The sequence below is a fragment of the Ceratina calcarata genome, unplaced genomic scaffold (genome assembly GCF_001652005.2).
Source record: "Ceratina calcarata isolate Rehan_Ccalc_2016 unplaced genomic scaffold, ASM165200v1 scaffold43, whole genome shotgun sequence".
Lineage (NCBI taxonomy): Eukaryota > Metazoa > Arthropoda > Insecta > Hymenoptera > Apidae > Ceratina > Ceratina calcarata.
The window spans coordinates 693930-717008 of NW_017166721.1; the positions used below are offsets into that span (position 1 = coordinate 693930).

The 23079-nt window shown below is 44.1% G+C and overlaps 6 protein-coding genes across 7 annotated transcripts in view; 4 read left to right on the top strand and 2 right to left on the bottom strand.

Moving 5' to 3' along the window:
* The first annotated feature begins 125 nt into the window (after nucleotides 1-125).
* Nucleotides 126-2591, top strand: LOC108626834 (esterase FE4-like). The gene is made up of 8 exons (XM_018027740.2): nucleotides 126-398; nucleotides 636-761; nucleotides 820-979; nucleotides 1043-1431; nucleotides 1508-1682; nucleotides 1758-1930; nucleotides 1995-2139; nucleotides 2208-2591. The coding sequence occupies exons 1-8, from the start codon at nucleotides 198-200 to the stop codon at nucleotides 2510-2512; spliced, it is 1674 nt and encodes a 557-aa protein (XP_017883229.1). The 5' UTR covers nucleotides 126-197; the 3' UTR covers nucleotides 2513-2591.
* A 423-nt stretch (nucleotides 2592-3014) lies between these two features.
* On the top strand, nucleotides 3015-5626 carry LOC108626833 (esterase E4-like). The gene is made up of 8 exons (XM_018027739.2): nucleotides 3015-3284; nucleotides 3606-3731; nucleotides 3790-3949; nucleotides 4013-4401; nucleotides 4487-4661; nucleotides 4737-4909; nucleotides 4974-5118; nucleotides 5187-5626. The coding sequence occupies exons 1-8, from the start codon at nucleotides 3084-3086 to the stop codon at nucleotides 5504-5506; spliced, it is 1689 nt and encodes a 562-aa protein (XP_017883228.1). The 5' UTR covers nucleotides 3015-3083; the 3' UTR covers nucleotides 5507-5626.
* Nucleotides 5627-6593: 967 nt separating this feature from the next.
* On the bottom strand, nucleotides 6594-8731 carry LOC108626836 (retinol dehydrogenase 14). Its single transcript, XM_018027742.2, has 5 exons — nucleotides 8624-8731; nucleotides 7716-7997; nucleotides 7308-7547; nucleotides 6847-7229; nucleotides 6594-6765 (listed from the first exon to the last, which is right to left on the bottom strand). Exons 2-5 carry the CDS (start codon nucleotides 7981-7983, stop codon nucleotides 6661-6663), a joined length of 996 nt encoding a protein of 331 aa, XP_017883231.1. The 5' UTR covers nucleotides 7984-7997; nucleotides 8624-8731; the 3' UTR covers nucleotides 6594-6660.
* A 918-nt stretch (nucleotides 8732-9649) lies between these two features.
* Nucleotides 9650-10964, bottom strand: LOC108626805 (sperm flagellar protein 1). The gene is made up of 2 exons (XM_026815131.1): nucleotides 10415-10964; nucleotides 9650-10343 (listed from the first exon to the last, which is right to left on the bottom strand). The coding sequence occupies exons 1-2, from the start codon at nucleotides 10524-10526 to the stop codon at nucleotides 9964-9966; spliced, it is 492 nt and encodes a 163-aa protein (XP_026670932.1). The 5' UTR covers nucleotides 10527-10964; the 3' UTR covers nucleotides 9650-9963.
* A 92-nt stretch (nucleotides 10965-11056) lies between these two features.
* Nucleotides 11057-12323, top strand: Prosalpha2 (proteasome alpha2 subunit). Its single transcript, XM_018027693.2, has 3 exons — nucleotides 11057-11167; nucleotides 11484-11816; nucleotides 11895-12323. Exons 1-3 carry the CDS (start codon nucleotides 11127-11129, stop codon nucleotides 12223-12225), a joined length of 705 nt encoding a protein of 234 aa, XP_017883182.1. The 5' UTR covers nucleotides 11057-11126; the 3' UTR covers nucleotides 12226-12323.
* A 138-nt stretch (nucleotides 12324-12461) lies between these two features.
* msi (RNA-binding protein musashi) overlaps nucleotides 12462-23079 on the top strand; it is a 79714-nt gene continuing 69096 nt past the window's right edge. For both annotated transcript variants that reach the window (XM_018027703.2, XM_018027704.2), the window contains exon 1: nucleotides 12462-12603. The gene's annotated coding sequence lies outside the window, so the exon portion shown is untranslated. The remainder of the gene's footprint in view (nucleotides 12604-23079) is intronic.

Genomic DNA, 23079 nt, shown 5'->3' on the forward strand with positions numbered 1-23079 from the left:
AATTCGATCGGGGTTGTGATTACGCAAGAATTTACGAGACGTGTTATCGTCGTCAGTAAGGTAGTTGGTTTTCCCCACGCGTTTTCCTCCTAGCTTGCTCGTATAAATTGTTCGGTCTTGCTTTCGAGCGCATCAGTGCTCTTGGGAGCACGCGTTGCACCAGTTTAAGTGACTCATCCTGCTCTCGAAGCTCCGACATGAACGGCGCTTTGGTATTTTTCCTCGTTGCTTCGGTTTGCTTCGTCGCTGCTGAAAAGACGTCCGATGATCAACCCTTGGTCGCTGCTCCGATAGGAAAAATTCGTGGTTCCATACTGACTTCTAGATTAGGGAGAAAGATCTATTCGTTTCGCGGCGTGAGGTATGGAGAACCGCCTACCGGGCATCAACGTTTCCAAGTAAGAAAAATTTTATTTGCAGCGAAACGAAACCGAGGTCGCGTGTGACTTAAAGACGGTCTTAACGAGATTTTCCGTTTTAGCGATAAACTAGCTTTTAATTAAACTGCCCGCGGCTATTATCGTATCACCTCCTCTAATTAGGTTTCGCCAAATCTACAAATTGTTCCCCTTATAACTTGTAATATCCGTAATTGAAACTCGCACCGTGGAACATTACGAATTTTGTAAATGTAGCCTCCGATCCCAGCGAAGGATTGGGAAAACGTTTTCGATGCATCCGAGGAAGGGCCCAGCTGTCCTTACCCCGACGGAGTTCTACAGTCGGAGGACTGTTTGCGTTTGAACGTGTACACTACTAAGGTAAGTGGGCAAATATATTTCCAAGGATCACACGAATTTCCGGGCGTCAATTTTCCAGTTGCCGAGCAAAACGGAGAACGTGTCGAGGCCGGTTATGATATTCATACATCCGGGCGGGTTTTACAGTTTCTCGGGCCAGAGTGTTCTGTGGGGACCGCAATACATAATGGATCAAGACATCGTCTTGGTCACGATCAATTATCGTCTCGGAGCGTTAGGTGATTGAATCAGTAATGAATCGAAACCGGTGCAGATTTTAAAACGCTACCGATTTGTCTTAGGTTTCCTAAGTACCGGTGACAGCTTGCTGCCAGGCAACATGGGCCTGAAGGACCAGGTTGCAGCTTTTCGTTGGGTTCAAAGGAATATCGGCGCGTTCGGTGGCAATCCGAACTCCGTTACCTTGGTGGGTGACAGCGCCGGAAGTTTCAGTATAATGCTGCACATGGTGTCGCCGATGTCCACAAACCTGTTTCACAGAGCAATCTGTATGAGCTCTTCGGCTATGGGTCCGGATCCTTATTCCACTATTTCGCAAAATGGGCAGAAAGAGCTCGCTAAAAAGCAGGCGGAACTGATAGGTTGTCCCACCGATACGACCGGTTCCATGTTACTTTGCTTCTACTCCAAACCGGTGGAGAACTTTACCAACACGCTTGGTTCCTTATTCGTATGTTAAATTGATTTGTATGCATTTATGGCAAGTATTACAGTATTCACTATAAGTGAATCAAAATTTTTGACAGGATTGGTACCAAACTCCTATCTTGCTCGGGAAGCCAACCGTGGAACCAGAATCTAGCAAAACCGAGAGATTCTTAACAGCGCAACCATACGATTTGATCGTTCAGAGAAAGTTCACGAATGACGTACCTCTTATTCTCGGTGTTACGCAGGACGAATTTGGCGGAATAGCTTATTGTAAGAATTTTCGTACGCGAAAGCTGATCTAATTATGTTATACCGAGTAAATGTACGTATGATGATTGTTCACAGTATACACCGATCCCGTGCTTCGCGAACTGGATCAAAATTGGACCACTCTAGCGCCGATCGTGTTTCAATACGAACGGGACACCCCGCGTTCGAATTATATCAGCAAAGAGTTGCGCAAGTTTTATTTCAAAGATCAGCCCATCGACAAGAACAACCTGAAGGGTCTCCACGATGTTCGTATAAACATAGAATCTCATATCTTTTCGACACGTTTAATAACTGTGAATCATTTTCCAGATATACACCGATTCCATAGTTACATTCCCGATGTACAGAGCAGCGAAATTGTTTGCCACGTATTCTGATCGACCTGTGTACTTCTATAAGTTCACGTACCAAGGACGATACAGTTTTCGAATGTACAACGACACGACTCCAATTGGTAATGTTAATTATTTATTAATTCGTTCAAAGACGTGAGTATTTAATTTTCAAAATTTGTCTCCTCAGATGTGGATCATCAGGATGATCTGCAGTATATTTTCTACATAAAACAATTGTTCCCGTACTTTGAGAGCAATGCGCCTGAAATTCCAATGGTGGAGATCATGACAGGTATCTGGTCCAGCTTCGTGAAGACCGGCGAACCGATACCCAAGGACAACGATAAACTGAAGAACGTTAAATGGTCCACATACGTGCCCGCGCAAACCAATTTCTTGGACATAAATCTACAGCCGACTATGAAAAACGTCTTCTTCCCTGAGAGAATGCGCGAATGGGAGAAACTGTTTCCCTTGCCTCACCCGACATAGCTTTTGATTTAATAAAAGAATGTTCTTTGTTCCATTGTTACATATCGGTACGCATTCGACTAAATGCATTTGAACAAAATTTGTTGTTTTCTTATTACAAAACCTTGATGGTACGATCCGTGCATATCAGCTGTACAAATAAGAGCTACACAAACATTCACGTTATCGTTCATTCGTCGTTTTTGTACTTTCTGAGTTTAGAGTTCACGCTGTCATTATCATGTAGACTAATATTATATCGCATTGTTCGTTTAATAAGATAAAGAATGAAATTACGAACGATATCGTGCAAAAAAGTTACATTATAAACAGATGATATAGATATAGAAATATGTGTAACATGCGAGCGAGTAAACAAGGTTTGCACATGAATTAATTCGATCGGGGTTGTGATTACGCAAGAATTTACGAGACGTGTTATCGTCGTCAGTAAGGTAGTTAGTTTTCCCCACGCGTTTTCCTCCTAGCTTGCTCGTATAAATTGTTCGGTCTTGCTTTCGAGCGCATCAGTGCTCTTGGGAGCACGCGTTGCACCAGTTTAAGCGACTCATCCTGCTGTCGAAGCTCCGACATGAACGGTGCTTTGGTATTTTTCCTCGTTGCTTCGGTTTGCTTCGTCGCTGCTGAAAAATCGTCCGATGATCAACCCTTAGTCGCTGCTCCGATAGGAAAAATTCGTGGTTCCATACTGACTTCTAGATTAGGGAGAAAGATCTATTCGTTTCGCGGCGTGAGGTATGGAGAACCGCCTACCGGGCATCAACGTTTCCAAGTAAGAAAAATTTTATTTGAAGCGAAACGAAACCAAGGTCGCGTGTGACTTAAGGACGGTCTTAACGAGCTTTTCCGTTTTAGCGATAAACTAGCTTTTAAATAAAGTGCCCGCGACTATTATCGTATCACCTCCTCTCATTAGGTTTCGCCAAATCTACAAATTGTTCCCCTTATAACTTGTAATATCCGTAAATGAAACTCGCATCGTGGAACATTACGAATTTTGTAAACGCCAAATCTACAAATTGATCCCCTTATAACTTGTAATATCCGTAATTGAAACTCGCACTGTGGAACATTACGAATTTTGTAAACGTAGCCTCCGATCCCAGCGAAGGATTGGGAAAACTTTTTCGATGCATCCGAGGAAGGGCCCAGCTGTCCTTACCCCGACGGAGTTCTACAGTCGGAGGACTGTTTGCGTTTGAACGTGTACACTACTAAGGTAAGTGGGCAAATATATTTCCAAGGATCACACGAATTTCCGGGCGTCAATTTTCCAGTTGCCGAGCAAAACGGAGAACGTGTCGAGGCCGGTTATGATATTCATACATCCGGGCGGGTTTTACAGTTTCTCGGGCCAGAGTGTTCTGTGGGGACCGCAATACATAATGGATCAAGACATCGTCTTGGTCACGATCAATTATCGTATCGGAGTGTTAGGTGATTGAATCAGTAATGAATCGAAACCGGTGCAGATTTTAAAACGCTACCGATTTGTCTTAGGTTTCCTAAGTACCGGTGACAGCTTGCTGCCAGGCAACATGGGCCTGAAGGACCAGGTTGCAGCTTTTCGTTGGGTTCAAAGGAATATCGGCGCGTTCGGTGGCAATCCGAACTCCGTTACCTTGGTGGGTGACAGCGCCGGAAGTTTCAGTATAATGCTGCACATGGTGTCGCCGATGTCCACAAACCTGTTTCACAGAGCAATCTGTATGAGCTCTTCGGCTATGGGTCCGGATCCTTATTCCACTATTTCGCAAAATGGGCAGAAAGAGCTCGCTAAAAAGCAGGCGGAACTGATAGGTTGTCCCACCGATACGACCGGTTCCATGTTACTTTGCTTCTACTCCAAACCGGTGGAGAACTTTACCAACACGCTTGATTCCTTATTTGTATGTTAAATTGATTTGTATGCATTTATGGCAAGTATTACAGTATTATTATTATTCAATATAATTGAATCAAAATTTTTGACAGGATTGGTACCAAGCTCCTGTCGTGCTCCTGAAGCCAACCGTGGAACCAGAATCTAGCAAAACCGAGAGATTCTTAACAGCACAACCGTACGATTTGATCGTTCAAAGAAAGTTCACGAATGACGTACCTCTTATTCTCGGTGTTACGCAAGGCGAATTTGGCGGAATAGCTTATTGTAAGAATTTTCGTACGCGAAAGCTGATCTAATTATGTTATACCGAGTAAATGTACGTATGATGATTGTTCACAGTATACACCGATCCCATGCTTCGCGAACTGGATCAAAATTGGACCACTCTAGCGCCGATCGTGTTTCAGTACGAACGCGACACCCCGCGTTCGAATTATATCAGCAAAGAGTTGCGCAAGTTTTATTTCAAAGATCAGCCCATCGACAAGAACAACCTGAAGGGTCTCCACGATGTTCGTATAAACATAGAATCTCATATCTTTTCGACACGTTTAATAACTGTGAATCATTTTCCAGATATACACCGATTCCATAGTTACATTCCCGATGTACAGAGCAGCGAAATTGTTTGCCACGTATTCTGATCGACCTGTGTACTTCTATAAGTTCACGTACCAAGGACGATACAGTTTTCGAATGTACAACGACACGACTCCAATTGGTAATGTTAATTATTTATTAATTCGTTCAAAGACGTGAGTATTTAATTTTCAAAATTTGTCTCCTCAGATGTGGATCATCAGGATGATCTGCAGTATATTTTCTACATAAAACAATTGTTCCCGTACTTTGAGAGCAATGCGCCTGAAATTCCAATGGTGGAGATCATGACAAGTATCTGGCCCAGCTTCGTGAAGACCGGTGAACCGATACCCAAGGACAACGATAAACTGAAGAACGTTAAATGGTCCACATACGTGCCCGCGCAAACCAATTTCTTGGACATAAATCTACGGCCGACTATGAAAAACGTCTTCTTCCCTGAGAGAATGCGCGAATGGGAGAAACTGTTTCCCTTGCCCTCGGCTTCAAAAATGGTCAAGCACTAACGCCGATCATTTAATGATATATATTAAGGGGCGCGGTAGCGGCCCGAAGGCAAGTTTGAGGCCCGTCATATATTACTGTATTGTGTAATGGTGTTGCAATAAACAAGAAAATATAAGAAACATATTTATTTCCCATTAACCCTGTGCGATACAATAATGTAGAAATTTAACAAATTAAATTAATTTGAAGTACATAGTGAGGTGAATCACAATTTTTAATTTTTGGATCCATGGACTGAAGTTTTACATGGCCTCGCTAGGTTCCCAGAATTTTTTGTCCTTTGCCGGATTTTGTACTCCACGGGTCAACCATGGAACTGTGTGAGAGAACTCGAAATCCGTGAAATGTTCCGCTTAATGATTGATATGATAATTGATTCATCGATGATCCACAGGTAATAGCTTCGATGTATCGCGGAGCAAAGCTGATAGCTTAGAATTCTAGAGAACCGCTTTACTTATATGAGTTCACGTATCAAGACCGCTACAGCCTCATCATGTTGAACGCGATGGCACTCTACGGTAAAAAATTCGTCATCGCATTCACATTCGTTTCAAGTCGACTTCATTTTTCTCTGCATCGTTTCGGGCGTAGTACATTTGTATCCAATATTTATTCGTGCTATGACGAAACTGCGCCTGAAATACCCATGGTAGTTATGCACGTCCCTGTGGATGAGCTTCATGCAGACCGGAAAAACCTGTTCTAAAACTGAACGCACTTAGAAATACGAGCAGAAGCTCGGACAGATTTTTGCGTAGTCTATCGATATAGAGATTAGTTCTCATGCTAGGCTCAAAGTTGATCTCCAAGTAAGTTATCCATATCGGACAAAAGCCTGTCCTAGCTCGTCCTCGTATTTCTAAGTTCGCTAACTTTCAGAACAGGTTTACCGGCCTGCATGAAGCTCCAGTGTGTTATATATCTGTATGTATTAGAATTCCTCTTGCCCTCGGCTTTAAAAACGATCAAACACTGACACCAGTCATTTAATGACATATATTACTGTGTTGTGTAATCGAATTGTAGTAAACAAGAAAATGTAAAAAATATGTTTATTTCTCATTAACGCGATGCGATACAATAATATAAAAATTTAACAAATTAAATATATTTAAATATATTCAAGTACATGGAAAGGTGAATCAAAATTTTAAATTTTTGGATCCGTGGACTGAAGTTTCACCATGGTCTCGCTAAGTTCCCAGAACTTCTTGCCTTTTGCCGGATCTTGCACGCCACGAGTAAGTCCACGCTCCTAAAGATGAGAAAATTGCAATTTTTAAAAAAAGGTGAATCCTTTCCGAGTTCGAAACTTCTGATCAAGAGTTTCACTTACGCGGCAGTCCATAAAGTATTTGCCAGAGACTCCGTTGAGTTCGTCCGAAACGGCGAGGTGTAAAGAGGTCTGCGCGCCCTGCTCAGCATTTTTGCAAAAAGTATTTAGGATAATGTTCAACACCCAAGAAGCTGGAGGCGGGACGTTCTTCCAGATTCCGGTGTTTATCAATCCTGGATGGAGACAGTTGGCGCTAACGCCGGTTCCTTCCAGCCGACGCGCTAACTCCAATGTGAAGACGATGTTCGCATATTTCGAGACATAATACAAATAAGCTGGCAGGGTAGTGGTAGGGTTGACGTTGTCCAAATTTAATCTCGACAAGACGTATAGTTCCGAGGTAACGACGATTATTCGGCTGGGCTTCGATCGTTTCATCAAGTCTGCAAAGTCGCGATAATAAATCGCGTTGCGCCCAAGAGTGCGATGTCACGGTAAGTAAAAAATAAAGAGCATCGCACCTATTAAGAGATGAGTAAGTAAAAATGGACCGTAGTGATTCGTGGCCATGGTCATTTCCAAGCCGTCCTCGGAGACTTTTTTTCTAAAAACCTCCGCCGTTCCCGCGTTGTGAATCAACACGTCCAATCTGGTCTCTTCGCGATTTATTTGCTGCGCGAAGTCCCTCACCGAGGAAAGCGATGACAAGTCAAGTTTTCGGGCCACAATGTTGCTGTTGCCGGATTCCTTTATTAATTCTTCTACAAAAACGAATGACGCGTTTTAAAAAGAAATGGTAACGCATTTATATGCACACGTGTGCATTTCTCAGAAATGTGATTATATAAACGGAGGTCGGTTAATTAACAGAAAAGTGCTATTTGCATATTCGATGTACTGCAAGAAATCTGCTAATAAGTAAAGACAACCTTTTAACTTGTTCGCTGCGTCCAAGTTCCTGCAAGCCATGATCAGCCTCGCGCCCCGCTTCGCGAGGTCCCTCGCCGTTTCTTTACCGATACCGGAAGTGCATCCAGTTACTATCACAGTCTTCCCGTCCAGTCTGGTCTTACTCCTGCATACTCCCATCGTGTACTGGGCGTACAAGTATATCGCTAGCAGGAACAGAAGAAAGAGGAACACTGCGCCTGCGGCCAGGCAGCCAAGCACGGCACAAATCGCAATCTTCGATAGCATGTTCAATCGCGAATCTAAACAGATGTGTCGTATGAGGAAAGAAGTAAAAAGAATTCGGAATCCTCTCGACCGGCCCGAGAGAGTTGCCGTACCGTTGAATTCTCTCGATTCTTCGTTCGAAGAAACGTCGGTATAGTTATGCATATGTATAAGTAGAATGCACAAGGTCAATGACCGTGAACATGGATCGTTAAAGATATCGGACATTGACTTTCTATTTAACAGAGACTAAGTCATCGGACCGAGCATTTTCTTTACTTTCCAACGTGTTTCTACAGTTTCTGCATCTATAGATTTTTTAATGATCTACTTCTTCGATGACAATGTGAAACTCCGGATAAACAGGTTCTTATGGAATCCCGTTTATGCATGATACGGTAAAAGTGATTGACACGTTAACGGGTGATAGGATAATAACTAATGTAAAAAGCGACGGTGTCACAGCTGTCTATGAGACTTGCAACAGGAAATTTCGTAAAGTTCATTGTACGCTAATGAGATAGAAAAAGTTCAAATAATTTTTCTGTCACGTCGTCGTAACGAAGAGGAATATTAAATTAGACCGACGGATGAAATTTCAACAGAGCGGCGTGGAAAAGTGTCGTCGAGTGCGGGAAAAAATTCGGTTCATTATACTCACACCACTTGCTGCGAAATTTTCCTTTGGAAGGAAAGCTCGAGAGAGTCCAGGTACCAGCACACCTTTTCGTCAGGAACGTTGCCTCTCTACTATGCTATACTACGGATAGAATTGCGGTACGTGACCCTGCACCAAGCATCTCCCCACTCGCGTTCCCAAGAACAGGGACGAGAGAGCGGCTTCTACAAACCTTCGTTTAATGTCAAGTTCCTCGTAGTTCTGAAAAATAACTGCTTACGCGTATTCTTTTCGACTCTGCCCACCGCGTTCTTTCAACTTCGTCGAGCCTCGTCGAAGCGAATAAAATAATAAAAAACGCGTTACAAATTCAATGGTGAACGCGATTTATGAGATTCTAATTAGACTTTATTTGAATACCGATGACAGCGCAACAGGTAATATTTTTTCGCTAATAAGTTGTTCATGAATAATGATTATCGATTTCCGTAGCGACACCTGAAGAGAATGTTCGCCTCGTGAAAATGAAAATGAGTCACTCGACATCTTATGTTAACGAATTCGGACCGGCAGAATTTTAATCATACCGATTAATTGGAGTTAGGATATTCCGATTCGCAACGAGTTTAATTTAAAGTTCTGTTCCACGATTACGCGCTTTCGATGAAAGTTAGAAACCGGCAGATTTTCTACTTTCCTTCTATCATATGAGAAAGTTTTAAGTGGCCTGAACAATTAACGTAACGAATGTCCTGTTCGATACTACCAACGAGTATTTATTTATCTTATGCGTTATTCCTTTATCTTTGCGTCAACTCGAATGTTCTTAGATTTAACCGTGGAATCGTTCCTTTGGAGTTTGAAGACTTGCTCGGCCTCTACGGTACTTTGCAAAATCTGCGACGTCAGATTGGATATTCGCTGGTCTTTCAGTTTCATCGCGCTTTCGAGATACGCAACCTTGTGGTTCAGAGTGCAAATAATGTCATCGATTTCGCGGAGTTCCTGCTTCAATTGCGCGCAAACGTGACGAGGAACGACATCTTCGTCGCCCACGGTTTTCTGCGTTCTAGAATCCCCGGTACCATCGCCCACTTCAACGATGGAAGCGGAACGATCATAAAATTCTTTTCTATTTGCACGGTTAAGACGCTTTCACGATCGAGAACTTACTCGAATTTGGAACATAACTTCTTATTTGAAACATTATGTACGGAAAGCAATTCCAGGCGGAGAGGAAACTTAACAGCCATCTCCAGAAAAAGTAGAATTTTTCTTGGACATATAGAAATACTGATCTCTCGCTAGTCACGGTGTTCGAAGTTGGTTGCTTAACAGGACAAGGTGTCGATTTCGTAGCGTCCGTATCGAGTTCGTCTGCGTTACCTAAACGAAATATCGTGCACTTTGTAGACATTACAGTTGCATTCCTTTGGATTCTTTAATTTATTTTTACTTTTGCTATTCTCTTCAATAAATTCATTTTCCTTATCGTTGCATGACGGATCCTGAGTACTGTTAGACTCGGCATCCTTCGAAATTCTCTTCTTCAGCATTAGCAATATATTTTCAGCAGCTCCAGGATGACAATTCGCCAATTGATTGATCGCATCTTTGTTTAATTTCATATCAATTTTGCTGAGCACTTTCCGATTCAGTATGTTCCAATTTTCTTTCTTTAAATTCAGACTATTGACTGGCATGTAATTGTGCAGATCGACGTGCCGGGGATAATATTGTTTAAGGATCTCTGCCATCATCACTAAATATACATTTTTTATAACTATTTACGTGCAATGCAAGAGTTTTGATAGACGAAGCAACTGTATATACCGGCGTCCGAAAAATCTCTGCTCAAGTTTTTTGTCGGCTTCGAGAGAGGTATCCCAGAAATCCACGAGTACAATTCTTCCACCTTAGACTCTTTCTCGTCCTCGTTGGCCATTTTCTTTCGTCCGATATATAATTAGATTATTATTGTATCGTATTCAAAATTAAACGCAGCGGACGAACCACGCGTTTGTACTGAACATATTTCTTCCAAAATGCCGTGCGATAGTTTGCACGATACATTTAACGATATGTTGGTTCAATCGTTCCTGTACGATGGACCTTATTTTTTGGACGGTGATGGTCCAGTATAATCGGTAATAAAAATCGTTACAAAATTGACATTCTCCTATCGTTTGAAGTTAGATTTTTATAGCAGTACAGAATCAATTTTTAATTGCCTGCATTCGTTTAGTTGATCGAGATATGGAGAAACCAGGGAGAGAGTTATTATTATACATTTGTAACGCCCGTTAAGATATTTTAAATGAAACTCGATTTCAAATAATTTAGCTAACGTACGCGCCCCTTTTTAAACCTGCGCAATCTCCGGAGGTCTCCTTGGTACGTGAATCATGGCTGAAAATATTCCTAGTTCGAAGACATTCTCGTTCCTTTCGTTCGTAAATACTGTCAAACCTTTCACCGCAAGTTCACGCAGTTGCACGCAGTATTCTTCATATTCAGTAATCTGTATTGTTGCAAAGTAATTGTCATGGCTACAGAACGATATAGTTTTTCATTGACAACTTTCAGGTAAATGTTAATACTTTCTATGAAAATTGTCATATTTTAAAGATTTTACTTCTACGTCCTTCTCGTACAACGTACCGAGTTATCAAAACTTATAGTACGGATAACCTGTAAAATCCTACAATCGTTTTACAGTATTAATCATTGTCTGTACATTTAAAAAACGATTGATACATTTCCCATGGTCTTGTCTATTTAAATAATAATATAAAAATGAATGAGACATAGTCCATTTAATAGAATCTAAATCCTTTCTACCGAAATACACGGAATGATTCAACGAAATTTTTGAAGGGGGAATATGTATTTTTTTCCACAGCCCATCCGGGAAGTTGGTGCAAATAGAATATGCTCTGGCTGCCGTGGCCGCTGGTGCAGCCAGCGTTGGCATCAAGGCATCTAATGGAGTTGTACTTGCCACCGAAAACAAGCACAAATCGATATTGTACGACGAACATAGCGTAAAGAAAGTAGAAATGATCACGAAACATATTGGAATGGTGTATAGTGGGATGGGTCCAGATTATAGATTGTTAGTAAAGCAAGCACGTAAAATGGCTCAACAATATCAACTGATTTATCAAGAGCCCATACCTACTGCTCAACTGGTGCAAAGAGTCGCGATGCTCATGCAAGAATACACGCAATCTGGGTATGTATTTATTGAACAATTATCTCTACAAGGAGTTCTCAAAATGCAATTAATCTGTTATCAAATTGGAAATTGTAGTGGAGTCAGACCGTTCGGAGTTTCGTTGTTAATCTGCGGTTGGGATAATGGCAAACCTTGCTTGTATCAGTGCGATCCTTCTGGCGCTTATTTCGCATGGAAGGCAACCGCAATGGGTAAAAATTTTGTAAATGGGAAAGTGTTCCTCGAGAAAAGGTATAGCGAGGATTTGGAATTGGATGACGCCGTACACACTGCTATTCTAACGTTGAAGGAAGGTTTCGAGGGACAGATGACCGCGGATAACATTGAAGTTGGTATTTGCGATGCGAACGGATTCAGAAGATTAGAACCTTCGAACGTCAAGGATTACTTAGCCAATATTCCTTAATCCTAATCTAATTTTTCTATCACGTTATACAGTGACCTACTCTTTGTCTAAACCAAGTAAATTCAATTCTTTTAATAAAATTCTTCATTCAAAATGAATTGTGTATCAAGTCTCGTTTTACCTCTCAGTCGTGGTCTTTTATGTCGCATTTGAATTTAGAGCTTAAACGTCGGTAGTAAAATTTACGGCCGACAGATGGCGTCGTGAGTCTCGCCATTGCAATCGTGCGCGAATGCGAACGAATTGTCGTAGTTGGTGCGCGGCCGGCCGGCTGGTTTGTTTCGTGTGTTGCTCGTGCCGTCAGTTTTTCGTAGTTTTTAGTGTTGAGAAAAATCGAGGAGAAGACGCGTCTGGCTATTCATCAACGAATGTGCGAAGGTAAGTCCAGATTCGTTTAATGCAGATTATTAACTGTACACCTTGACGACGATGCTCACGTTGCCACGCTCGGCAAACTGTACCCTCTGGCTCGTAATATTGATGTGTCCTTTGCGCGTAGATACTTGTTTTCAATGTCCTATATCGTGCACGCTTACAATTGTCTCGATTTTACGTTCGCGACGATCTTTGTTACGTACATTGTTCGTTTTCGAATATATGACAAGATGTATACGAGTACATTCGATAAAACTCGCCTGTTGAATCGCGTGCTCCTGCGATGCCGGTCGTTTGTTTATGTCGGCCATTAGCATTCGCGATCGGTTGGAAAATTTTATTACGTGCTTACGCAGATATTTAAATATGCGGTCGCAATCTAATATATAAAAGTTCATTTTTATCGATATTTCATATGTTTTATGTAAATCGTTTCTTCAGAAATTGAATGATCATGCCTTGATTTTTCTTGTGTGTCGTGACAGACCTTCCCGCGTCATTGAACTAGTTGATCTGTGTTGCCTTTATTGTAAATAGAAACTTGAACTAAGCGAAATGAATGTCGAATTGGTCGATAATTATATATTATTTGTAGCAATTATCAGTGTACGGTCGATTGTTATGCAATTTTGTGAAACAACGACGACGCGACAATGGACGGTTAAATTAGGTTTGCTCGTTCACGGGCGGGTATCGCGGGGGAACAACGGATTTTTAATATTTAGGTAAGCGATATAAATGCTGTTTCTTATTCGAACGGGATATCGCGTGGGTGTGGGGAGCACGAATTCGCGGTTTTGGGAGGGTGACTATAACCATCCGCGGAATCGTGAATGCCGGGTAATCCTTGATCTTCTCGTAGCTGTCCTCGTCTTTGGAAGCATCGAGCTCGTTCCCTCGGTTTTCCGGCATCACGTCGTCTGCATTAGAGACGAACAATGCCAGACTTTAATATGACGCATCCGCAGACGCGTTTTCATGACGGTTTCGCCGGCTTTCATTTACCGTTGCTCGAACACTGTTTCCACGTCGGTACTTGAAGATCTCCACGGACAATCATAGTCGTGCCGGGGAGAGGGAAAAGAACAGGGGATCGGGGAGACGAAGGTTTCGCTCCGTGCTGGTTGCACGGTTTGCAATTTTAATGTCGGCATTACAAGAGGCTAGTCCTCCTCCCCTTCCGGAGAAAGCGCTGAATTTGCATTTCCGCTTTTGCGGGAAATCGCGAGCGTGCCGATGTCGTTTATTAAAAATTCTAAAAAGCCATCGAGTTCCTTCTCTTTTGTCTCTCTACTCGGATCGAGTAGGTACGAGATTCGACGCCTCGGACACCACTTCGTTCCTTTTAATAAATATTATCTAAATTTGTAAAACGTGCAATGTCCCGTCGCGACCTTTTGCCTTTTAAACGTGGACGCACCTGTCGCCTCGCGTAACGGGTCTAATTACGGGCGCCTCGCGTTCGCAACCCTTTCCTCCAGTCCGAGAATAATTACGCTAGTTTCTTCTAGGAGCTCCAATATTTTCGCAAGCTTAACGGAAATGACTGTGCCGTCTCTCGTTACGTTTTATAGCTCGCGGTATCAGGTGCTCGGTGTTTATTTGATACGAACGGCCTGTATTACAGTGATTATCGATATCGAACAAACGTACGAGCGGGTGGCTGATAGCTGGCTACCCGTGCACGTTCCAACACTCGGATTCTCGTAATTTTGCGTTATTAGACCACATTTGACAGAGTCATCGATGACGGTCCGAGTGGTCGTTGAAGGTCGTCGAGGGTCGAGTAATTAGGGGAATCTATCGGGAGGAATCTGACGATATCGAGTGGGACAGGTGCACCTGCAATTTTCGTAGATAGGATATCCACTAGATTTAAAATAAAATGAGTTTTCAATTCGCTCGGTCCCGGATCGTTTATTCGCGTAAAAAGAGTTGCAACGTCATGGGAAACCGTCTGCCGTGTAAGCTCAGGGTTTGAAAAAGGGAGGTAGGACGTGGGACGAGTAATTTTATTCGAGTAAATTAGCACCGTCATTTTCTGCGGGAGTCACGTAAAAAAAAAAATTCGACTCAGAAACGATTCGATGGTCCGATCACGCGACGACGACGTGTATTTTCGACAAAGCTCGTACGAGCAAACTGTAATGGACAGAAACGTGTCCTTGTTCGCGGCGAGCGCAGCTGGTCGATGTCTTTGTCTCTGTTTGACGAGAAACGGCATCCGGCCGAGCGATCAAAGCTTCCAAGAGCCCGACGAGCCTCCGATGACGTCGATCGCTTCGGTTTCCCGTCGTCGTAAGCTTCGATGAGCAGCTTTTTTCATCCCGGCCTGCACAGCCGCCCTGCAAAAGCTCGTTCTCTCTTTTCACTGTGTGGGAGACCGTGCCCTCCCTCTCGGGCCCTGCGCGTATAAAATTAGATCGTTCGCCGATCTATCTTCTCGCACCGTTTTCCTAGTTTTCGCGCCCTCACCTTCGCCCCGAGTTCCTCGTCGAGCTTCGACTCGAAAGAACTGCCGACGAACTCGATTCGTTATCTTCAGAAAATACGGGACACACGAGCTAATTTTCAGCGAACGCATTTCGCAGCGAGTCGCATACCAACTTTCAGGACGTCTTCGTCTTTGCCCTGGGAAACGTAACTCTTCCCGGGGATACAATGAGTGGCGAGCACCGTGGAATGTAATTAAGCTGGAGTAACCGACGGAACACGAGCGATGTCAAATTATGGGCCTGCCTCTCCTCGTCTCCTCTTTCGCTTTACCTCCTCGTCATACTGATTTATTTCCTGCCAACCAATATCTTCTGTCATCTCGCGGCCTGCGTTCCGTCGCGTCGCTTTGCGCCGATTCGTCCAATTTTCCTGCTCGTTCCCGTGCCAAACGCATTTAGGACGTTCGACGCCTTACACGAGTTTCTCGGATATTTTAGTTCGGACGAGTTCGTTACCGCGGAGGAGATACTAATAGCGTACCGACGATAAATGTAACGATACCGTGACCAACGCGCAATCAATACCATCGAACGTCACGTACGTCCTCGGTACTTCGTACGAGCTCAATAATCGCCGGTACGCGCCGCGTCGGTCCACTCGTTCGCCTAACAAATGGATCGCATTGTTTACCGGTTTAATTGAAAAGCACAAGTTTGAAAGACGCTTGGAAACCTCCTCCATTTAACAGATGCCTTGGTTTCTCTGTTCGAATACATATGGAACAATGGAGATCGTCTTGATCCTTGGAGCTGCTCTTTCAACGTTCTTGTTTCGTTAAGGTCTAGTCCGATTATTCGGCTCGGGTCGAATGTAAATAGCGGGAAAAAGTCGTGCTTTTAACTGCACTCCGGCTGCCCCCTGAATTATGGCAGTTCCGTTGGAAAGTTCTCAAACAGCGCGCGTTGCCGAGTATGTGTTCCAAGCTTTCATATATGAACGAACAGGCCTCGGATTTTCGTCGGCGGGGCGCGATTCAGCCGACACGGGAGAGAGGACTATTGCCAAAGTTTTGAGATATAGGAATACTTGTTTTTGCAAAAGCGAGTCGGGTACACGGCGCGGCCGTTTAAAGCCTGCCGCTTTTCCCGAAAATTGTCAACTCAAATCGCTCGTTAATTAGTTCGCATCTCATCTTTACCGCCATTCCCCCGAAACTTTCCGGAATTCCTGTGCGAATTCCTCCATTCTCCTTCATTAATTATTCGACCGCGTATTTGCTGAATTCATAAGATTCGGTGTTCGATCGATGAAACGAATGTTTGAAGAATTACGATTTCAAAGATACACTTTAAGAGCAAACGCGTCGACGTAATTTCGAAATATCGGAAAATGATATTTCGCGTTCGTCGAAAAGGTTTGGACGTGCGATAAATTTATTAAAAGGCGGAACGATGAGCCACGGTTATTACTCTCCCGCGTACATAGTGTCGCGGTCGTAATACGTTAAAAAAGGATCAAACGAAAGCTGCGGACGCTTTTAACCGCGTTCCGTAAATAGAATCCGTGTTTCGCCACGAGAAAAGTTTATCTTTACCCGGGGCTTTTAACGGACGTATTGTGCGAGTTTCGCAAGGATGGAAAGGATACTACCGTTTAGCCGCGTGGTTGCAACAGGGAAAATCGTGATTCGCGTTGTTTAAATGTCCATTCGACCGAGAGGGCGGAGGGAAGCTAGGAAAAGGAAGGTTTGATTTTATCGGTGGCAACCGAGTTTGTGAGCGGGACGCGGTCGAGGCTGTGGCGTCGGTCCATTATCTCCTTTCGCGTGTATCGCGGCTACCGATTAGTTTGCCACTTTATCGTTTAAAGTCGGGCTCGTAGGATGACGGCGTGAAAGGTCGACGACGGGAACGCGAACCCCTCTGGAACCGGAGCCGTCGCGTCGTTAGAACCACCGGTTGCCACTCGTCTACCTCGTTTAAGATCGCTCTTTCGAGCGTTTAACGCGGCCAGACGCGAAACGTGGCTGCACAAACCTTTTACACCTTGAGAATAAGCGCCGCGCTCTCCTCGACGCATTTACCTACAATTTTTCTCCGATTACTAAATGCTTCTCGTGCACGAGCTCCGGGTGCGAGCTCGTTTCAACGTTTAAGAAACAGTTCCCCTAGCATCACGATAACAGTGATCTTACGTATCTCGACGTGACGCGACGGACAGGTTGCACCTAGACAACGGGAGGGTATCTGAATTCAGGCTCGCGTCAAAAGGGGCTTCGAGTCGGAATAAAACAATGGAGGATTTGAGACGAAGACAATGCGGGTTGCTTCACCGGTACTGAAACGGTGCAAGCTGGAATTCTCCCTACCCCATCGCGCGTCCAACATCTCCCGGGCTTCCATATGCCCTTTTTCCATCGTTCTGTTTCTTGTACAAAAATATGTTTCGAGGGTATCAATGTCGGGAACGTTCTATTTCATCAAACATCGTATCGAGCGTATTTTCGAGGCCGCAAAAGCGCGTCGAAGAAAGGGATTCAATCGGGAGGAAACAATTTGCAGGCGGGTCTCAATCGCGACGTTCATCGGCTCGATCATCCCTTATGGGGCTGTTCGGGTTCGACCCTCGTAATTGACCAAACTTTCTATCCCTCTCTACGACCACGCGTGAGATTAATCTCCGCAGACCCGAGCACGCGCTGGCATTTTTAATCACCTTACGTCGTCCTCCGATATTTATCGGCCACGGTTCGATGGTCGATATACTGTCCATCGATAGTAAAAAGAATCTCTTCGTATTCGCGCGTATACCCTCGTATTTTCGTTTTTGCATCTCGGGGGACCTCTCGCAAGGATCTAGCAGGATCGATACCCGGATCTCGGTGGAATCGTGAGTTACGGGCACCGGTTGGACCGGCTGGCTGGTATATCTCGTCGTTATTTCAGTCTCGAAACGGATAAAAAGTTGAAAGTATTCGTAACTGCGGCGTCGTACGCACAGCTTACAGTTCGGATTGCGTACAGAAATCGCGGGGAGTAGAAAACGTTAATTCGTTCGAGTGAGTTTTTAATTAAAGTCCCGACGTAATTGCTCGGTGCTTGGAAATATTCTCGAGTGGCTTCTTGGTTTTCGGAGACCCTAAGGATTAAGAACGAAGGATGGATCAAATTTTAATAGTCATTTTTTTATATCGCGCTGATTCGATCACCGGCGACGCTCGGAAGTTCACCGTTTTCTGTTCGACGAACACTTTGTACTTATATCTTACCTACTCGCGGAGAATTATGCAACTCGATTGTTTCTTGAGAAAGTGAAACAAAGTTTCCGCCGTTTACGCGGTTACCCAGGTGCACCCTGATACTTTCGCCGAGTCCCTTTAAGCTTACATTACAAATTACCAAGTTCTTCTTCCGATATCACTTACTTCTTCCCCTATGCTTTATCGTTAACCCTGAGAAATATTCATGGTTCATGAAAGAGTCGCGGTCGTTATTAAATCATCGAAAATGTTCGCGATTCGATACTTCTCTTTTCCTAATTACGTTCTCTATCGTTCTCCAGTTTATCTCGTTAAGGGAGCAACAGTAGTTTAAATAAACGAATCATAACGCGGTTACATCGTCGACATACCATGGCACGTTTGTCAGAAAGTACGTTTAACGAGTTTCTGTGCGCGTGGGAAATAATCTGATTATTTCGTACGCCGTCGCATAACTCGATCGTTCGAACGCGGCAGGGCAGGGCTAACGAGTGACGTCGAAAACACGCTTGTTTCATGGAAGAACCCGTCGAAATGGTAAAAAGTGTCATCGACATTCCCGACCGATTAAATGCAAAATCGAGCAAACACGATTCACCCGTTAAAGATACACAAATTTTTTATCGAATTCGCGATTGAAATTCGTTATCGCCGTATCAGAAACACCTTTATGAAACCTTTAAAGCACAGTTTAACGGAGGGAGAGCACGGCGAAGGTACGGATATTTTATAATTAACGTAATAATTTATCGAGCCGACGGGCACAAGGGCTTCGAAGTTACTTTCATAAAAATTCCGGGGCGAACGTGAAAAATAAATAAAACGAGGGTGAACAACGAGGCACGGCCGTCGGCAGAGAATCCGTGGGAAATGATGTTATAAAAAATACGTTCAGACGATGAGGCGCGTACGCTTCGATTTTATCCGCGTAGAAAGTACAACGGGAGTTTAATCGACGATAAGATATAGACGAAAATCTGTGGTGAATGGTCCTCGACATAATAGAAACCGTTAATAATTTTGGCATAACGCGGCTATCTCAGATTTCTGCGTGCGCGATCTGTCCGTGAAGTTTATCACCGCCCCTTTCGTGTCGGTTGTCGCTCGATGCCAGAAAAACCGGTGAAAGAGAATTTATTACAGCCATTCTCTTCCTTTCGAAAGACTTCTGCGTTTGTCACTGATCTCCGCTTCTATCGTTGGGACTTACCCCTATTCAGTTTTTGCCGCGACGTTACGATTACTTGTTGAACATTCGCCGGAATTTCCGAGTTCTCACCCATCCGGATGAAATTTAGTAAATTCCCGACACAATAGGCTTCCACGGTAATCCGACTCATGACTAATCCAACCGAGGAACTTGCCTCCGCGGAAACTTCTCGATGCGAAAAGATGGATGAACTTTAAGGACGGCCGTCGCGTTTAAACTTGAACCGTTTCTCAGTTGTCTCCTCTCGTTTAAATTCGACCAGTTCCAGGAATTCGTCTAAAAAATTCCTCGTCCCCCGGTAATCTTTAACGAGTTCCATTCGATCTGTATTTTTTATTTTTTTGCGAAACATTATATGTGTGTGTAAAAATATCGTGGAGTTTAATTGGAGCGCATAGTCCAGGAGAGGCGGACTCTACCCCACGCGTTACGTTAAATTGTGACCCTTGACGGTGAATTTTTTCCGGCGGAATTTTTTCATCCACCAACGTATTCCAGCAATTCGAGCAATTAGATAATTGGTACTCGCGATAATTGTGCCCCAAGGAGGCGACCCAAACCGCGTCTAAAGTACATTGCGTGCCCACGTAAAAATTCGAAGGAGAATTCCTCGCGAATCGTGCATAAGAAATAATTTGTAAATACGCGGTAAGCTGACGCACACGTTCTTCGGTCTTCAAGAGCACTCCAGCTCCCGCGAAAATAACGCGATAGTGGCAGAAACGCTGAGCCTCGGTTCTTTCGAGTGCGTTTTAGGGGGTCCAAAGTGCTCGAGCGTCCCGAAGGGTCCTCTCGCACCCTCCGCTCTTCGCGCTTCTTTCTTCGGCCGAGAAGAATGGCAGGACAGATTGCGAGAAACTAGATAGAGATAATGAAATCTACTGCTGCTTCGCGGTTGGCCATACGTGTTTCGTGTTTCACTTGTTGCGACGCGTTCCCAGCTTAGGCGAGCTCGTGTCGAAAACGAAACGAATGGTAATTGAAATTTTCGTAGCTCGAAGAACTCGAGAGGCGATTTTTGCATCGGTTTCTTTTCCCGTAACAAAGCTCAGACAAATTTTACGGCTTCGTTATTATCGAGAGCGACTCGCATTCCGTTGGCTTCTGCTTTCAGCGAACCTACGTATATATATATATACCCAGCTAACGATCGAACGTTCCTAATCATCGAGCACTTCGGAAAGCTCTCGATCCGCCGAGTGCAAGCACTAGGCGATGCACTAGGCAAACCTTTGCATAGACAAGAGCGGAGGAGGAAAGGGTGCAAGGGTCGAGGCGGAAGGATGGAGAGAGACAAAGGGTGGTAAAAGGAGGGAAATGTCCGAACTAAATGCGCTAGTATGTGCAAACTACCATTCGATCAAACAGTTCTACACAATGGGAGCAAGTACTTGTCCTGCATCCTCGATTCCTTTGCCAGTCATCCCTGTTTGCTGACACTGTCAGTCAGTCAGTCAGTCAGTCACTCGGTTCATCGAGCAGATTTTTTCAACCATGCAATTCATCGTTTCATATTCTATTATCATTCAAACGAAATTATTTCCTCCTTACGTGGGTACGTCGTTTGCAAAATATCAGGCGTTCGTTACATTATTTCTAATGCAAAGGTAGACCACAGTGTGATTTTAAACGCGAATCGCTGTACGAACTGTTGGTGCAGCAGTTCGATCGTTCGTTAACGACGGCGCGATGGCGTCTCGTCGTAAATCGGAATATAATGCGGTGGGTGTTTCGACGTAAAGAAAACGGCGCCGGTTATCTTTCCGCTCGAGCAGATTCGAGGAAAACGCGTGCCGTGGGAGAAAGGGGTTCGCCACTTAGGCTAACGAGAATATAATCGATGATATACTGCCGCGTGGCTTAATCACGCGCGAAGATAAAACCGTCTTCTTTATCGCTCCGGGTTTCCTGGTTGCCAGTCGAATCTAACCCTCGCCTCGTGTCATCCCCCTGTCCGTCCACGGAGAAGGAACGCCCGTTATTCGTCGCCAGGCAGAGCCGGAATCTTATTACGCCGACGGACAGAACTTTTTACAACTCGCAGGAAGATATAAACCGTTGAGCGAAACGTTTTGCCAAAAATTCTCGCCGTTGTAATTTTCCCTCTATTTTACTTTTTACTTTCTTCTGGGCGTTAATCTACAGACTTCGCGCTCGCAGCACCTCGGCATCGATTCCATCTTCCCAGACGATTTTACGACCGATCTTACGAAACTCTCGATGCAAGATAGTCCCTCTTTTCCACTTCTGCACTCTCTCCCTCGTTTCCCCGATTCTTTCCATTGTCTGCAGCGCAACGGAGCCTGTTTGCGCTTCGTGAGCTTCGGCGAGGGTAGTTTCTTGGCTCGTGTACGCCCCGGTTAAAGATTAGGCACGATCACCGCTCTCGTGCGTTCGAGCATAATAAGAATCGAATTTTTAATCTCGATTCGACGAACGCCGGAATTAAAAATTGCATCTTGATAAAACGTGTATAAAACGTTTATCACTAGTCGCATCGTCACGGCTCGGAGCGAAACGGTTCCGGTAAATTGCTGGATTTCCCGCGATTCACCCAGTTTTGGAAACACGCGAAACAGGTGACGTAATACGCGTCTCTGCATACTCATTCTACCGGTAATTCACAGGCTGTCTACTTCGAGCGGGATCTATTAGGTATTAGGTAGTCAAGTGGATATAGGCATTGCCTGATTATGGATTACCCTCCTGTCGGATGACATTCACTAGCAGAGATAACTGCAAGTAGATACGTGCACATGTAATATCTATGGGGAAGTGGAGTCGAGTCGAGTTGCGCGCTCTGATAGAACTCTGCTAGTAACAGCTTCGAGCCGCTCTCGATACCATTACAAGATTATCACCGAAACTTGATCGCGCGCGAACGATCCGTGATTAATTTCGTGCTCGCATTTACAATAAAATGAGGATCGATCGACTATCGAGATAATTGCACTTCCGATTGGAATTTCTTGACAATGTTTCACGTAATACATGCAACACTGAAAACGCAGATGCGTTTCGATAAAAGGATCATGAGCCCGTGGAAAATCCGAGCAGTTATTTCGCTGTCGAATATTATGCTCGACTGATCGACTTTGGTTTTACACGCGACACGCTACCGATCGTCCCACGCGATAATACAGTATCGATTACTTCGTGACTACCAGCGACAGCGATACCAGCACGAATTCCGGTAGCCAATACGTATCCAGTGGGCGAGATTATCATTTTTATCCGACGATTATTTATTTATTAAACCGTCGCGTTGCGACAACATTCGTCTCCGCAATATGCGCGACACATTTTTTAGCGGTGTACTATTTTCACCGTTTCGGGAGTGGACCAACAAAAATATGCGTCGAACGAATTTATACTCGCACACGCTTCTTAATTATTGCGAGCGGAATCGATACGAGTTTAAAAGACCGTTCCATATTTTTGTTCCCCGTTGAATAATCGGTGGCATTCTTTTTTAATTCAATTACATCGGCCGCGATAACGAACCGGCGCGACGCGACGTTGTGAAAAAGGCTTGAATTATTCAGAACCGACACCGGACCGCGCCACGTCGAGC

Bases quoted from the DNA above. Each gene is read 5' to 3' on its own strand.
- LOC108626834 (XM_018027740.2), top strand. From the start codon at position 198: ATGAACGGCGCTTTGGTATTTTTCCTCGTTGCTTCGGTTTGCTTCGTC. The intron at 762-819 runs GTAAGTGGGCAA...TCAATTTTCCAG, and splicing joins TGAACGTGTACACTACTAAG to TTGCCGAGCAAAACGGAGAA. The intron at 2,140-2,207 runs GTAATGTTAATT...TTGTCTCCTCAG, and splicing joins CAACGACACGACTCCAATTG to ATGTGGATCATCAGGATGAT.
- LOC108626833 (XM_018027739.2), top strand. From the start codon at position 3,084: ATGAACGGTGCTTTGGTATTTTTCCTCGTTGCTTCGGTTTGCTTCGTC. The intron at 4,910-4,973 runs GTTCGTATAAAC...ATCATTTTCCAG, and splicing joins ACCTGAAGGGTCTCCACGAT to ATATACACCGATTCCATAGT. The intron at 5,119-5,186 runs GTAATGTTAATT...TTGTCTCCTCAG, and splicing joins CAACGACACGACTCCAATTG to ATGTGGATCATCAGGATGAT.
- LOC108626836 (XM_018027742.2), bottom strand. From the start codon at position 7,983: ATGCTATCGAAGATTGCGATTTGTGCCGTGCTTGGCTGCCTGGCCGCA. The intron at 7,548-7,715 runs GTTGTCTTTACT...TCGTTTTTGTAG, and splicing joins CGCAGCGAACAAGTTAAAAG to AAGAATTAATAAAGGAATCC. The intron at 7,230-7,307 runs GTGCGATGCTCT...GCGACTTTGCAG, and splicing joins ACTTACTCATCTCTTAATAG to ACTTGATGAAACGATCGAAG.
- LOC108626805 (XM_026815131.1), bottom strand. From the start codon at position 10,526: ATGGCCAACGAGGACGAGAAAGAGTCTAAGGTGGAAGAATTGTACTCG. The intron at 10,344-10,414 runs GTATATACAGTT...ATGTATATTTAG, and splicing joins CAGAGATTTTTCGGACGCCG to TGATGATGGCAGAGATCCTT.
- Prosalpha2 (XM_018027693.2), top strand. From the start codon at position 11,127: ATGGCTACAGAACGATATAGTTTTTCATTGACAACTTTCAG. The intron at 11,168-11,483 runs GTAAATGTTAAT...TTTTTTCCACAG, and splicing joins TTTTCATTGACAACTTTCAG to CCCATCCGGGAAGTTGGTGC. The intron at 11,817-11,894 runs GTATGTATTTAT...TGGAAATTGTAG, and splicing joins CAAGAATACACGCAATCTGG to TGGAGTCAGACCGTTCGGAG.